Here is a 17,536-nt window from a genome sequence, read left to right on the forward strand (position 1 = left end):
CACCTTTGAGAATACATGTTTAATTGTTTGGTCCAATCACCGAGGCCCCGAATGTGAACACTTAAATAATCCTCTCTAGGAGAGGAAGTTATTGGAAAAGCAGTAGGGATCACCTACAATTTTTCCTACACCAACCCCTGCTTTACCCCTCACAAACATAAAATATGATAATAGACCCATATTTCATGTTTATGAGGGATGGAATAGGGGATGGTGTAAGAAAAGTTGTAGGTGATCCAATCCGTTGGAAAAAGGTGCCTGCAATTAATTGAGTAAATCTAGTTATATGTTTTTCAATTGTTAAAACTCATTATTATATGATGATTCATTCAAAATTAAGTTGGGAAATTATTTTTATTAGAAGGAATGACTATAATTTATTATCATATGATTGTCCATTTATGATAAATGGTGAAATTCAATCTCATGAATCAAACATGAGATATAACATTTCAAACCCGAAGGACTATTATGTAACAACCCGAACTTTCTTATTATTATTACTATTATTAACCTAAAGACAAAAAAAATATATATATATTATAAAAAAATATATTAAATAAGTGATAGTTGTAGAATTCGAAACCTGCCCTTTACGTTTATAATAATTGATCTTGGAATTATAAATAATAGTTATTTCGTTCTCAAACGAACATTTCAAGTACAACTAAAAGTGTAACACCAAATAAAAGTTTCAATGTCCGGCCCATCCATCAGAAGTTCGATGAAGTCTTATTATAAAAATTTATCGAATCTTAATCTATTACAATTAGAGAGAGAAGTCAAAGTCCGGGGCAGCTCGTTCGATGTTTCGTGCTCACACTCCAAGGAGGTACAAATCATCATGGGGAATTGGGAATTGACATTTGACAATGATCTCCAAAAGGGTTCTCCTACATAAGAAAATAATTAGAGAAAATATATGTACAATAAACTATTGTTAAAATCTAAAGAAATGTGGGAAAATTCAACTAAGATCACAACGCAGATTTTTTTTTATACTAATGCAAGAGATCAGAGCCCCATATGCTTCCTCAATGCTCAAAGCACATTTTTGCCACTGGATCATAAAAAAAGGGAAGAGAAATATCTACTACATAATATTATAAGCTAAAACTTACCCAAGTTAAGCTTTACCCAAGTTAAACCCTCCCCATGTTCAACCTTCATCCACTTGCACAGCAGCTTGCAAGAGAAGAGTCAGATACTCTATATAAGCCCCACGTCCTTACACTTTCAAGCAGCCATCTCTGTCAAACACATTCTCTTTACACCACATCACTCACATAGGATAGATTAGTACGAGGAAGAAGAGGAAGAAGAGTTGAAGATAATTGTATGATGAAACCTACAATCTAACAACACGTTTTCCACCTATCATCAAGGTAAACATCCAAACCATTTCTACTTTCTTTCATATACATACATGCATCCACACTTTGTACATAGGGTCTGCCATGAGTAAATATATACCACCAAGGACCACTCTTCACCACAAGAACTCACCAGTAACAAGACATACTCAAATCTCACCAACACTCATGAAATGGAAAAACTGATATGAAATGAGGAAGTTACTGGAACTTATCTTGAGGAGACGAATCTGCCGGATCTCCGGCAGCAAGCTTCGACACCCCGTCGCCAATGATGACACCCTCACACTCCCAAACCCATCACTGATTTCGCCCCTTTAAGAATCTACAAGTTTGAAATCAACCATACACAGCAAATTATTTCACCATCAAATTTTCCAAGTAGCTTACAAATAGACAAACTAAGTCCTACAACCATAATAACCACATAATTGAAAAGCTTACCTTATGGGGAAGATGCTGCCGGATTCCGGCAACAGTAACGAAAGTATGAAATTTATAAAATCAAGGCAAATTTGATGATCTAGCTAAAATTAAAAATAGTAAGCTGAATTAGTAAGATTTAATAATGAATCAACATAAAAGAGAAAAAGAATAATAAATCAATCCTTGCCTTTCGGGAGTTCGGCGAGGAGACAGAGACTGTGGCGACTTCGGAGAGCTGCTCCGGCAGCGCGAAGAACGGTGGAGGCCGAAGCCGCCGCCTGTGCATGCACATTGACGGCGGCGGTAATCTGGAAATTGAGGAGGGCGGCGACGGTGATCGGTGTGGGCGGCGGAATGGTGAGAGGGAGAGGTGCGACGGCGCGCCGCTGCGCGCACATCAGTAGCGGCGGCGGTGGCGTGAGCAGCGCCGAGAGAGGAAGAGGGAGTGGGGAAGAACGAGAAAGAGAAGAGAAGAGATAACGAAGGAGGAGAGAACACTGCCGGAGGCGGCGCCGGAACCGGAGAGGCGGCTGGTCGACGGAAATTCCGATTTGGGGAAGGGATTTCCCTAGTTTTGCAATTGGGGAAGAAGAGGATGAATAAGGATAGAGAGAGAGACACGATAAGTGGGAGAGAGATTATGTGTTGAATTAATCTTAGAATTGGGCCACTCTTCTCCTAATTAGTTACTTGGGCCAATAAAGTAAGAATTAATCCCAGCCCACTCCTTCAAATAATATACTCCCTCCGTCCCGCTTAAGATGACACGTTTTCCTTTTTAGTTTGTCTCAACTAAGATGACATATTTCCTTTTTTAGTAACTTTCTCTCTCCAATTAATATACTCAACCACTTTTTCTCACTCCTATTAAAATATTCATCTTTCTTCATCTCTCTACTTTAATACTTACACTCACCTTCTCTCTCTAATTAAACACTTTAACCAATAAATTCTAAAATCTCGTGCCGGCTAAGCAATGTGTCATCTTAGACGGGACAGAGGGAGTAGGAAATAGTGAATTAAATTCAAGTAAGCCCAAACTCCAAAATTTAATTATGGGGAAATCATGGGCTAAACTTTCGAAATTAATTTCATTTTGAAAGAAATGTTAACATTCAATGTTTTAGCCTAAAACCTTTATTGAGGCCCGATACATTTTATATGATAATTATATGGTTCCTTCTTCTACCAATGCGATTGAGCTTAAAATAATTTAATATTAAATTTCTGTAATCCAGCATGAACCAAGATTAATTATGGAATTCGAAGAAGGAGCTTCAAATATTATATGGGTTTTAGAATTTCTTAAAGTCAATCAAATAAAAATAAAATAAAAGGCACTAATTAGGAGGCATGCATTCCTATTGAAGTTTAAGAATTTCTTGAAGTCTGATTAGTATGCTATATTATATTTCGATGTTTTCAAAAAGGTTATCTTTGCAAGTTAGAGTCGGAGCGAGAGTTTCGAGTTAAGGAAATTAAACGAACGAGGTGAGCTTTCTTATACTAAAAATACAAATTATATTTTATGAAAACTCGAACACATGTTCGTGATTTTTAAAGATATTGTCTTGCCATAAATGTTTTTTGTATGATGCCTATCTGTTGGCTAATGCCAAGTGAATTATGAATGATGATATATAAGTCGAATTCGGGTCCCAGTGAGGGTGGTGTCCCCGCTCGGACTAGTGTACACGGGATACCTCTGATCATGAACGGACGGCAGAGAAGGTGACCATGGAAGGTGGCCACCTTCCCGGCACAAGGATACCTCTGACCTGTTGGGCAGGGAAGGTGACCGTATGAGAATACCATCTCAGCGGCACAAGATGATCAGATATGGCAAGATACAGAAAGAAAATGGACTGCAGTCGGAAAATGATTTTTAGTAAGCTCGGGACTTTTCAATAAAACCCCTGAGTGTTACTATGATGATGGCTTGGCAATATTTTCAAATGTATATGTGTATTTTTCGGCAATGTGTTCACTGAGTACCTTTGTACTCAGCCCTGCATATATTTCTAAATATGCAGGTTAAGCGGTGACGACGAGGGGCGATGTTGAGCAGGGATGACGAATGTGTTTCAGTGTGATAAATGCTTGGATGCATCGTGTCTTCATACACGGTGTCATTCTCTCTTGACTCTTCCGCTGCAATGTAAATAACGAGCTTATGTTCCTTTGTATCATGCACTCTGATATATTTTGCCAGTTATTCAAATTTAATTTCATTCATACTAGTTTTGCTGAGATCCCCCTTTCTTCTCCGCTTCTTTAATCCTCCCCTAGTCGCGATAAACTATGTTTGCTATCCTTAGCAAAGTGCGGTCGTGACATCTTAACCCACTCAATACCATATTAATTAACTATATATAACTAAATGCACTTTTGCAAACAATTTGTTACACACACAATTACCTGTTACTTCTGATAAAAGTTGATGTGTTTTATCTTTAACATAATTACTTACTCCAGATAATCAATATGGAAATACGCAGTTGCATTTGTACGTAGTAGCAATAATAATAGTAATGCACTCATATATTGTTGTATATGAATACAGTAAAATATAGGAGATAAATTTAATTTGGGAATTTAGATTGATTTTTAATAAGATATTACCATTCAAAAGGAGAAACAGCGGCACAGTGGACAAAAATGTATTGTCCACTTTTATATTTGAAACCTCGAGGCTTAGACATGTGCAGAGCTAGAACTTTTCCAGGGTACAATGCCACCTTCATCCAATAAAGTAATTAAATCAAATAAATACTACTGAAACATAACGAGTAACCTTTATATATACATGATGATTTAATTAATGTGATGTTATTTTTACCTTAAGGATCTTGACAGGCTTGATACTGGATCTGAAGGCTCTTATCAATCTTTCTCCAGCATATATTATGATAGGAATGCCCACATACATCAAAGTCTGCCGGTCCATGTATCATAAATAATGTATCACTTTACATGCCATATTAGTATTCCCTCTCATAATAGATGTCACACTTTTCTTTTTAGTTTGTCCCACAAAAGATGTCACATTTCTTCTTTTGAAAAAAGTTTCCTCTCACATCAATTATAAAATATTATTTTCTCTCACCACTTAACACACAAATTAAATAACATTTCCTAAAATATCGTGTCATCTTTCAAGTGTGACATCTACTATGAGACGGAGGGAATATCATTTTTGAAAAAAGTATCTTTATATATAAAAAAATTATAATAAAAGTCAAAAGTAAAGAAACTTAGAAAACTACTCCCTCCGTCCCGCTTAAGATGACACGTTTTCATTTTTAGTTTGTCCCAACTAAAATGACACATTTCCTTTTTTGGTAACCTTCTCTCCCTAATTAATACACTCAACCACTTTTTCTCACTCCTATTAAAATATTCATTTTTCTCTATCTCTCTACTTTAACACTTACACTCACTTTCTCTCTCTTCAATTAAACACTTTAACCAATAACTCCTAAAATCTTGTGTCGGCTAAGCAATGTGTCATCTTAGCCGGGACGGAGAGAGTAGAAAAGTTAGAGGGTATTTTGGTCCAAAAAAAATATAGAATGTGCAAAAGTCATTCCAACTATATTAATGTTCAGAGACTTAGCACATGATATTACAAATGTCTAGGGACTAAAAATGTGGAGTACTACGAATTTTCTAAAGGGTTTTTGGCCTTAAAAACCACGAACTTTTCCCGGATTCTGGTTTTTCCCACAAACTTCCAAATTTGTTTTTAAAACCATAAACTTTCGGTCCGTCTGGAATTTCCCACGGCGGGTCATCGGTGAAACCCGACTTGTACACGTGTCATATTTAATCCTACTTGGCATATCAAGGGTTGACTAGATCCTATTTGGCAGAATTAAGGTGATATGGAAATAACTCTAAATTAAACTAAATAACAAATACTTAAACTAAATAATAATAAAAAAAAAACTTAACAAAAAAAACCCCCAAAACCTAGGGCTTTCTCACGTATTCCATCACATTTCCTTCCTCCATCTTCTTTCTCAAGAAAACCTAGGCGGCACAACATATTTTGGGATTTACAGTTCACAACGTCTATTCTTGAAGAAGGTGGAAGTTGGTCGGGGTATAGTCTCGAAGCGGCCAACAATGTCGCATAGGTGCGTTCTTTTTCCCTACTTTTGGTCGACAATTGCGTTTCTTGGTCCCCACTCTTAATAGTTAAGAATTGAAAATTTTCTCTTTTTTGGGTCTCGGTCCCCGCCTGTCTTCGTTGTTTTTGTGTTTCTCTCGGTCCCTACATGCTGATTTTACGCGAGTAGTTCTATGAATTAACTTTTGATGTCTAATACTATAATATTTGTCTATGAAATTGTGCTGGACTTTTTTGTGCATTTGTGAACATGAGACAAAAACATAATTATTGAGGGTTATCTTTTCATTTTTGTCCTTTTTTGAAAGTTAGGGTTCGACTTTGTAGTGTCATGTGTTTGTGAACTCTGCAACTTCAAAGCCAATACAGAATTTATATAGTGTTGTTTTTTCTGTTTTGCAGGGATGATTTTAACATACTATTCTATCATGGTGGAAAAATGGTGAAAGATGGTACATTGGAGCTATATATAGGGGGGGATACAACCATTAAATCTCACTTTGATGCCGATAGATTTGGTTATTTTGATTTGGTTGATGAAATTAAGCAGTTGGGATATGGCGAGGGGAGTAGGGTTACATTTAAGGTGCCAAAGACAATGAAAATGGTAGACATAAAGGATGACAAAGATGTTGTTCATATGTTGTCATATCTTGAAATGAGAATATGTGTACTACATGTGTACATTGTTGGTGGAGTTGCAGGCAAGCAGGTTGATGGTGGTGTGGGAGGCAGGCAGGTTGGTGGTGGTGAGGATGGGTCTGAGGGAGAATATGATGGATGTAGTGAGGGTGAGGATGAGGATGAGGGTGATGATGAGGGTGGGGAGGATTCTGACAGAGAGAGGCAGATTGGGGGTGAGGATGAGGGGGGTGGTGAGGATGAGAGACAGTATGAAGAATATGGTGAGGGAGGGGATGAATATGAAGATGGGAGCTACCTTCCATCTACTGAAAGGGAAGGTGAAACAGATGATGACTCCAGCTTAGATGGATTCATATCAGATGATGATGAATTCATTAAGGCTAAAGACAAGTTTAAGAAAGAAAACTTGAGGGTTATAACTGATGATCTATTCAATGGTGTTATCCCTAATGTTGGAGTGACTAATACTATAGATGGATGTGGTGAGTCAGACTATGTAGATTCTGATGGTGATTTTGTTTCTGATTCGACTGATGAGGAGGATGTCCGTGCAAGGATTAGAGAAAGACATAAGAGGCGTGTGTATAATCCTAAATGTGATCATAAGACATTAAAAGTTACTACCGGGATGAGATTTGTGGATGGATTCCAAGTTAGGGATGCTTTGACAAACAATGCCATTGAAAATGGTTGGGAAATACACTTCAAACGGGTCAGTAAGACTCAAGTGGAAGCTGGCTGCAAGAAACCATGTAAGTGGAAGTGTTATGGGAGTTATAGCAACACCACTAGAGCATTTATGTTAAGAAGAGTGGAGTTTGAACACACCTGCCCTAGGAATATGAGGAGCAAAATAGTTTCAGCAAACTGGATTGCTAGGAGGTATTTAAATGTGTTTAGGCTTAAGCCTGACACAACTGTTAAGGAACTGAGAGTGGACTTAGTGCAGAGGTTTGCACATGATGCATCGAGGTGGAAGTTGTACAATGCTAAGAGGAAGATCATTGAGTTGCTGACGGGCTCAGTAGAGGAGCATTATGGGAAGCTTAGGAGTTATGTGCTAGAGTTGATGAGGGTAGATAAAGAAGGTAGGTTTGAGATTGATGTGGGTATTCGGTCTGTGTTCAAGAGTATTTACATTGGCTTTAGTGGTTTGAGGAAAGGATTTATGATGGGCTGCAGGAGAGTTATAGGACTAGATGGAGCATTTCTGAAGACGTATTTAGGAGGTGCAATTTTGACAGCAGTTGGAAGTGATGGGAACAATAAGATTTTTCCAATTGCATGGGCAGTTGTCCAGGCAGAGAACGAGGTTAATTGGAAATGGTTCTTGAGCATTCTGGCTGAAGATTTGAACTTGAGTGAAGGTGTTGGAATCACAATCATTAGTGACCAACAAAAGGTACAATATTCAAACAAATTAAATAAGTTTTATAAACCTAAGAGCTTTTAATAAAGTTACCTTATTTTATTACAAGGATTGGAGAATGCTGTTAAGGAATTTATTCCTCTGGCCGAGCACAGAAATTGTGCAAGACATGTGTATTCCAATTTGAAAAAGGCTCACAAGGACCCAACTATGAAGAGTCTATTCTGGCAAGTTGTGAGGAGCACATACGTAGAGGAATACCGTGCAGCATGCAATGAATTTGAAAAGGAGCTTCCTGATGCATTTGCTCTTTTAATGACCAAAAATATCACCAGGTTTTGTAAGGCTTTCATTACTCCTGTTCAAAAAAGTGATTCTATCTTGAATAATGTGTGTGAAAGCTTTAACGCATACATTGTTGATGCAAGGTGTAAACATGTTATAACTATGTTAGAGGACATTAGATCGTCGTTGATGGAAAGATGTTATAGGAAATTGCATGAGGTGCGTGACAATGATGATGTATTGTGTCCTAGGATAAGAAAAAAAGTGGAGGATTTGATGTATAAGAGTCGTTATTGTATCACAACACCTGCTTTGGGGGGTCAGTTTGAGGTGACTTTTGAAGAACATCGATTTGTGGTCACACCAGCCTTGAGATCTTGTGGGTGCAGGGTTTGGGATATTACAGGAATCCCTTGTATTCATGCTTGTTCAGTTATTACTTTCTTGAATGAAAAGGTTGAATCATATGTGAGTGAGTACTACACTTTAGAGAAGTACAAAGTGGCTCACGGCTTTGGCATTCCACCGTTGAATGGTGAGAATATGTGGCCTGAGGCAGAAGGATACAAAGTCATGCCACCTCCGGCTAAGAAGATGCCTGGCAGACCCAAGAAACTGAGGAAAAGAGACCCACTGGAGAAGGATCCATCTAAGCCATACAAACTTCGCAAAATATGTGTCAAAATATGTGTCATGACTTGTCAGAGATGCCTTCAGCAGGGGCACAATACTAGATCGTGCAAAAATGCAGCAGTTGCAAAGCCATCAAAGGAGAAGGTACAATGCACTTAAATTTATGTTATACATTATGGATTTGGTACAATGCACTTCAAGCTTGGATTTAATTTTGTGTTGTTCTTATTAGGGGAAGCCAGGGCGCCCTCGTAAGCTGGTACCTGTAAACCTGCAGCCACAAGCACGCCAGCAACGAGCACGCCGACAACGAGCACGCCCGCAACAAGCACCCTCAGGATCTAATGAAGCACAGTCTGGCTTAGCAACCCAAGAGAGTCGTGTTTAAGTAGTCTATGGACGTTTATGATGGTTTTTTGATGATGTGTGTTGGCAAACTTTGATCAGCCTTAAGTATTAATGTTTATGATGGTTTTTTGATGATGTGTGTTGGCAAACTTTGATCAGCCTTAAGTATTTTGAACTTGGAAGAATGTTTGTCCCATGACTTGTATTTTTGGGAACAATTGTGTTCTACTGGGAAATACACTTTGATGATGTATCTCACAATATTTGTCCCATGGTGAACTTTGATATCTATCTACTTTTGGTGTTCTACTTTTGTGTTTAGCTAAATTTATGTACTCTAGATGTGTATTCAGTTTAAATGCAGCAACTAGAGGTGTATAATGGATTGGTGATATAGAAGTAATTATCTGGAGTGACTTTTGGTTCTTTATGTGTGTATCAAGTTGCTATATTATTAGTGTTGCATTTTTTATGCATTTAGCTTTAAAATACATAACTTTCATTGTATAGACCATTTGAAAACCAAATTACAAGCTGCTTAATACAATTTAACTCTTCCTTTTCGAGGCATTATGAGATGATTTTGATTCTTCTGTACCCAACTAAGTATTCATTTTCGAAATAGATGATTATATTTCTCCAGTGCCAAACTAAGTACTATTCTATTATTCAAAATAGATTAGTGTCATGTTATTTTTTGTGATTTAAGGGACTATTTTAATGAAGAGAATGTTGGTGATCTGTGTGAGGAGCTAACAATTTTTGACATTCCAACTGACCTTCCTCTTGTAAGACTAACTGTGTAACAAAAATTTGTGTGTTTGCCTAATTATTCAACTCAATTTTAACTTCTTACCATATTCACTAATTGATACTACCAGTGCAGGCTGCATAGTGTCCATTAGACAATCATAAACAAAAAAACATAAAAATAGAAAGGAGGAAACGATACTTAACCACTAATATATGCACTTTAAGGAAGAAATGCTGCTATTATTTGGCAGCACGCTTTGTGGAGCATGCTCAAATCTTGAAAGCCTAACCAAAACTTCAGAATGCATGAAACCATTTTTTAGTGTCAGATCACCTTTACACATATACCATAAACAAGATCATCATATTTCAAACATGACATTCACATCCCAAAATAAGGTACCAATATGATACTAATTCAACATCATACACAAACAAGATCAATCTAATTCAAACATAATATTTAACATCCCAAAATAAGGTTCCAATGGGCTACAAATTCAGCATCATACATTACATAAAGATCCTACACAAACATTACCAAACACAAAATAAAAGATCCTACATAATGACAAATATTATCACACACAGCAGGATGATCACTATCTGCAACTTTAGCAACTTTTTCTCTAATTTTCCAATCCTTAATTGAAGGGATTCACACTCTTCTTTCTTCAATTCACACTCTTCAATCTTTGCATTCAATTTCTCTTCAAGAGAAACAGCCTTCAAGTATTGACATCTCCATTTTTCTTCGAACTGATCTCTTACTGCCCGGGTTCTTTGAAGTTCAATTTGTAGGCTTAATGGAGAAGGTTCAATCCACCGAAAGAATTTACAGTCATCGTTCTACAAAATTAAGCCAAACTCCATAAACTTCATGGTGTGTAAGCTTACAGTGATAAAATGGAGTAAGTAACAAATACCTTCCAAGATGGACAACGATAAAATCTTCTTCCGGGATTAGTATCTGTCCTCGACGTCCCAATCTCAGCACGAACTCCATGATTGCATATAACGTATTCTCTATGATTCCAACCGTTGTTCAAGCTTGATGTTTGTGAAGAAGACGACATCTCAAGCACCTAAGCAGCACCTAAGTTTCCGAACACTCAAATTATCAGCTAAACTTATCGACAAACACCAAAACACCCAAATTATCATCTAAACTCATCGACAAGCACCAAAACACCCAAATTTTAAGCTAAACTTATCGACAAACACCAAAACACCCACACACCTAAATTATCATCTAAACTCGTCGACAAGCACCAAAACACAAAAATTTTAAGCTAAACTCATCGACAAACACCCAAATTTCGAAATGAAAATACCCAAAACACGTAAAAAAGTAAACAACACAAAAAATCAGAGAGCAAATATCAACCAAAGAGTAGGAAATCGGTCCAAGATAGAATGAATTGATGAATAGACCTACCTGGAGTTGAAATCTCCAAAGAAAATGCTCCAAATCAGGTGTCGAGGGCTTAAATTGAGTTGTTGGAGCATGATATGTGTTTTAATAATTAGGTTTAGACAAAACGACGTCGTTGCAGAGTCATCTTTACGGCGTCCACGTTGGACAAATTATCGCCGGAATTTTAGTGGAAATTGCCTATTCGGGTCGGGTTGGGAAATTCCAGACGGACCGAAAGTTTATGGTTTTAAAAACAAATTTAGAAGTTTGTGGGAAAAACCAGAATCCGGGAAAAGTTTGTGGTTTTTAAGGCCAAAAACCCTTTTCTAAAATAAAATAGGAGAATGAGAACTTACTGTTTTGTTGTACCATTCATATGTCAGATATAGCTTGATTCCATGAGCAATGAGGAGAGCATAGACAATGATGAATAGGTGGTGTGAATCCCAAAAGGCATTGAACCCTGCAAGCTTGTCTAAAGGCTTTGGTAGATGTACTTTGTTAGTTCTAAGCCTTGGTGATGCAAGTGTGAATCCTATGCCCATCAAACTCACCATCAAAATCCCTATCACACCTTCAAATCCTTTCACAAAATACCAATAACCATTTGGCTGATCATTTCCAAAATATGGTGCCATCTTCTTGTACTCCTCCGGGCTCGCCTGGACAAGTCGTGGAAAATCGCACCCCAGATGGCTTATCCCGTGTATTATGACTCCTATTCCAATCGTCGTGCCAATGATCTATAACGTATAACCACTTTTATTCATGTTCAAATTTTTGATGATGTGAGGGAAAATATTATATTTCGAATAGAATTATGAGGAATAAATTAGTTAAGTGTATTTTTGTCAAGTATTTGGTGTGCTACATTCTCCACTAATAATATTCAAATTATTTTTTTATTTCTTCTTATTTTACCAATTGCGCATTAAAACTTATTTTATCTCTAAAATTCCTATTTTCAGAGAACAGATACAATAGATAATATTTTTAATTTAATAGATTAGTGACTCAAAATAATAGTTTCAAAATCCTGGCATATTCTTAAACACATGAATTATACTTCCTCCGTCCGCGAATAGGAGTACCGTTTTTCCATATTAGTTCGTCCGCAAATAAGAGTCTCCGTTCACTTTTACCATAAATGGTACATTTCATTTAAAACTAATATATACATGTGTGACCCCTATTCCACTAACTTTTTTCCACCCGTTTTTCTTAACATTTCTTAAAACCTGTGCTACCAAGACATGTGACTCCTAATGGCTGACAAAGGGGGTATTTTTCTAATCGTACTACCTTTATTCGTCGTTTAAAGACACATTCTGACCCGACATTAAGAACTTGTTTTACTTTATAAAGAAACAAGTGACAAAGTAATTTTGTATTAATTTTATAGTAGAATGTGAGTGTAACAAATTAATAGAGTATGTGTCCATTTATTAAAAATGGTAAGGAAAAGATAAATAAATTTAACTAGCGACAACCAAAATAACAAAACCTGTCAGATTTTGGCAGTATTATCTGAAGTCATAAATTTTAAAAATTATAATCCCGAAAATCATAGTAATGAGTATTGTGTGTGTGTGTGTGTATATATATATATATATATATATATATATATATATAGAGAGAGAGAGAGAGAGAGAGAGAGTTGTGATCAATGTCGAACCCTTCTTAAAGACCAAACTAGAGACCAAATTTGGGTCACTCATTTTTCTTTATCTTATGATTATGATTAATTTAGAATTAATTTAATATGTTATTAAATAAAAACGTTTTTAATTTTTTAATTTTAATTTTTCTTAAAAAAAATTAATTTATTTTAAAAAAAAGAAAAATTAAATTTTTTTAAAAATAAATTTTAGAATTTTTTTTATTCGATAAAAACTTGCTGGAGTAAATAATGAACTATATTCACTACATAATGAACTAAATGAATGTATGTTATGAAGTAATTTTTCGCATTCATTATCTAATGAATTTACTTCAACTGAAAGATAATTATGTCATAACGCATTATGAAGTAATAAAACAATAAAATGAAGTAATAAACTAATGAAATGAAGTAGTAAACTAATGAAATGAAGTAATAACATAACTGAATGAAGTAATAAACTAACGGAATAAAGTAATAGCATGACTGAATGAAGTAATAAACTAACGGAATGAAGTGCTAAACTAATAGAATGAAGTAATAACATGATTGAATGAAGTGATAAACTAATGGAATGAAGTAATAACCCTAAACCCAACTGAAAGATAATTATGTCATAACACATTATGAAGTAATAATAGCATGACTGAATGAAGTAATAAACTAACGGAATGAAGTAATAGCATGAATAAATGAAGTAATAAACTAACGGAATGAAGTAATAGCATGACTGAATGAAGTAATAAGTTCATAACATACATTCATTTAGTTCATTATGTAGTGAATATAGTTCATTATTTACTCCAGCAAGTTTTTATCGAATAAAAATAATAAAAAAAAACTAAAAAAAAACTAAAAAAATAATAAAAAATAATAAAAAATAAATTTTAAAATTTTAAAAAAAATTAATAAAAATATAAAAAAAATTAAAAAAAAATCTAAAAAAAAATGTTTTTATTTAATAAAATATTAAATTAATTGTAAATTAATCATAACCATAAGATTAAGAAAAATGAGTGGCCCTAATTTCGTCTTTAGTTCGGTCTTTAAGGGTGGATTTGTGGTTAATAGGACTCTATATATATATATATATATATATATATATATATATAGGGTTTTGATCTATGAAGACCAGATTTAAATACAGAAACGCAGAACAAAGTCATACGTAGGACATTTTTAGGTCATAGTTAGTTTATTTTTTGGTCATGCTAACAAAGCATGACCTAAAATGATCTTAATATGACATAAACCCAAATCTTATAATATGACCTAAAACTACTTAATTATGACCTTCCGTGTTTTGAGTTAATTATTGACCCTTAGATCATCTAATCCTAGGGCCAAGATTTGGGCTGCATTTCTGGATTTAAATGCATTCTTATTTTGATCATCTCCCTATATATATATATATATATATGTATATATATATAGAGAGTAGTGATATGGGGAAAGTGCCCCTTAAGTATATAACTAGAGAACAAATCACAGCCACAGGATCAAGAAAATCAAGGGCTAGTTTTAACACATGAGATTTTCGAATTTGAAGGAGAAATCAGTTCACTCTATCACAAATTTACTTCACTATACAAGGCGGGGGTATAATGGACATTTCACTAATAAAATTAGGGTTAACAATTGAATTAATTTCTCATTTGCAGAATTCATCTCCCGTCATCACTGCTCTTCCCGTCGCCTCCATCCATAGTCGTCGTCGCTTCCATCTACCGTCGTCGTCGCTTCCATCCATCGTCGCCATCGCTTCCATCCATCATCGCTGCAATCGTCGTCGCCTCCATCCATAGTCGAACAATGAATCCAAATAGAAAGATTTTTCAAAATGTAAGTTGTTCTTCTAGTTTCTGATTTAGATTTCTCATTTTTATTTAGATTTAGTTTTGAGAATTCTGTAAATTCAAACGTCGAGAGTTTTTAATAAGTGAGATATGCAGTAGTTTATTATGGAATCCAAATTGAACAGAACAGATGTTAGCTTACAGTTAATTACTACAGTTAACTACTTCTATGTTTTGTGTAGGTTTTGATCGACAGAAAAAAAGAAAAACAACAACCGTAGACTCCGATCGTGAGTAACAACTACCTGCTATGTTTTTCATTTAGTGAAGTATTACATTATTAGAGTGAAGTGTCTGTGATCTATGCTTGTAGTGCTTTGTTTTTCCATTTCAGTGAAGTAAAACATGGTTAGAGTGAAGTATTCCAGTGTTAGAGTGAAGTGTCTGTCATCTATGCTTGTAGTGCTTTGTTTTTCCAATTCAGTGAAGTAAAACATGGTTAGAGTGAAGTATTCCAGTGTTAGAGTGAAGTGTCTGTGATCTATGCTTGTAGTGCTTTGTTTTTCCAATTCAGTGAAGTAAAACATGGTTAGAGTGAAGTATTCCAGTGTTAGAGTGAAGTGTCTGTGATCTATTCTTGTAGTGCTTTGTTTTTCCAATTCAGTGAAGTAAAACATGGTTAGAGTGAAGTATTCCAGTGTTAGAGTGAAGTGTCTGTGATCTATGCTTGTAGTGCTTTGTTTTTCCAATTCCGTGAAGTAAAACATGGTTAGAGTGAAGTATTCCAGTGTTAGAGTGAAGTGTCTGTCATCTATGCTTGTAGTGCTTTGTTTTTCCAATTCAGTGAAGTAAAACATGGTTAGAGTGAAGTATTCCAGTGTTAGAGTGAAGTGTCTGTGATCTATGCTTGTAGTGCTTTGTTTTTCCAATTCAGTGAAGTAAAACATGGTTAGAGTGAAGTATTCCAGTGTTAGAGTGAAGTGTCTGTGATCTATTCTTGTAGTGCTTTGTTTTTCCATTTCAGTGAAGTAAAACAGTGTTAGAGTGAAGCATTCCAGTGTTAGAGTGAAGTTGGTGTATTTTCCATGTGCTTTTGACTTTTTTTGCGTTGGATATCCTTCCAAATAGGGTATCTTATTGGGAATTTAGTTAATGATGTCTTAATCTAACATGTCAAAGTTGAGGTGCTAAGATTGATTCTGAGCCGTTGATATTGGCACAAGTGTTGCTATTGATTTAGAGTGACACTTAATTAACCGTTCATTTCATGGTTAAAGTGAAGTGTTTGTGATCCATGCTTATAGTTTCTATAAATGGCAGGACAACTATTAATCTTTTGAAAGCTGTTGATATACTTAAAGGAAGACGAAGAGAAAGATCTAGAGCAACGAAAGTAGAGGCCAAGATGATGATTGGAAGCTTGGCGTCTATGAAGGCGAAGATGTACCAATTTGATATATTCATAACATGTTTCATTTAGTTCATTGTAAACCGTATTCAGTTCATTTAAATTCAATATTATGTTTAGAGTGAACAGATTATGCTTAGAGTGAAGTCACAACTTGGAGATAGATGTGGAAAAATTATTGTAAACTTCAAGCGTTCATGACCATTTGTATGAAAATGATATAGTTCATAATATTTGTCATTATATTCAATATAAAGCTCATCCGTTTCAATTAAATTAAATATTATGTTGACTATTTACTTCACTGTAGAGCATATTTGTTTCACTATAGAGTATATTTGTTTCACTATAGAGCATATTTGCTTCACTATAATTCACTGTAAGGTTATTATACTTCACTGTAAACATATAATAGTTCACTATATGCACAATATACTTCATTGTAGTGAAAAAATAGTAAACTATAAGGCATGTTCAATTTACATCACTATAAGCACAATATATTCCACTGAAAATGAAAAAAATAGTAGACTATAAGACATGCACAATATACTTCACTTTATGCTCAATATACTTCACTTTATGCCCAATATACTTCACTATATGAAAAAAACAGTACATCATTAGAACATTACACTTTATGCATAATATACTTCACTTTATGCTCAATATACTTCACTTTATGCAATATTAAAAATCATATTTATTTCACCGGAATGAAAAGACAGTACACCATAAGGTATGCTCAATACTTCACTATAAGCATTTAATAGTTCACTATATGCTCAATATACTTCACTTTATGGGCAATATACTTCACTCTATGAAAAAGCAGTACACTATAACCAATATTCTTCACTCAGATATTAAAAATCATTCAAAAGTGAACTAAACATTCTACAAAGTGAACTATTTCTGCCAGATTCCCACTGCCTCTGTTTTGTTTTGTCTTTCATCTTTTTGCAGTACCTCGAAGGATTCATGATGAAGGACGATCGACTATTAGCGATGAAATCGACTATTAGCGATGTAGAAATCAGCTCTTGCGATGAAAATTGATATAGCAAATCGTGAAATTAACAATTGACAAGGGAGAAATCAGCTCTTGCGATGAAAGTGATATAGCAGTTCGTGAAATCGACAATTAAGATAAAGAAATCAGCTCTTGAGATGAAGATTTTGCAAGATGTAATTGTTGAACATGAGCGTGAGCGATGGAGATTGTAGCAAATCTGCATAAGTCTTGTTGCGTCTTGCTGGAGCGATGGACTCCGTCGAGGAAGAAGAGGAT

At 35.2% G+C, this 17,536-nt stretch overlaps 1 protein-coding gene, 2 long non-coding RNA genes and 1 pseudogene across 3 annotated transcripts; 2 read left to right on the plus strand and 2 right to left on the minus strand.

Moving 5' to 3' along the window:
* Positions 1–17,536, minus strand: part of LOC125194987 (respiratory burst oxidase homolog protein C-like) — a 39,261-nt pseudogene that overhangs the window by 2,915 nt on the left and 18,810 nt on the right.
* On the minus strand, positions 663–2,445 carry LOC125193830 (uncharacterized). Its single transcript, XR_007171642.2, has 4 exons — positions 1,987–2,445; positions 1,818–1,896; positions 1,122–1,698; positions 663–893 (listed from the first exon to the last, which is right to left on the minus strand). It is a non-coding gene; the product is annotated as an uncharacterized LOC125193830 (long non-coding RNA).
* LOC125193831 (uncharacterized) lies at positions 1,253–4,034 on the plus strand. The gene is made up of 3 exons (XR_007171643.1): positions 1,253–1,385; positions 3,230–3,290; positions 3,833–4,034. It is a non-coding gene; the product is annotated as an uncharacterized LOC125193831 (long non-coding RNA).
* On the plus strand, positions 7,009–9,319 carry LOC148928454 (uncharacterized). Its single transcript, XM_089056454.1, has 3 exons — positions 7,009–7,976; positions 8,052–9,007; positions 9,096–9,319. Exons 1-3 carry the CDS (start codon positions 7,205–7,207, stop codon positions 9,249–9,251), a joined length of 1,884 nt encoding a protein of 627 aa, XP_088912580.1. The 5' UTR covers positions 7,009–7,204; the 3' UTR covers positions 9,252–9,319.

Source organism: Salvia hispanica, chromosome 4, assembly GCF_029641045.1.
Source record: "Salvia hispanica isolate PSC_SH4W2 chromosome 4, Shi_PSC_v1, whole genome shotgun sequence".
NCBI lineage: Eukaryota > Viridiplantae > Streptophyta > Magnoliopsida > Lamiales > Lamiaceae > Salvia > Salvia hispanica.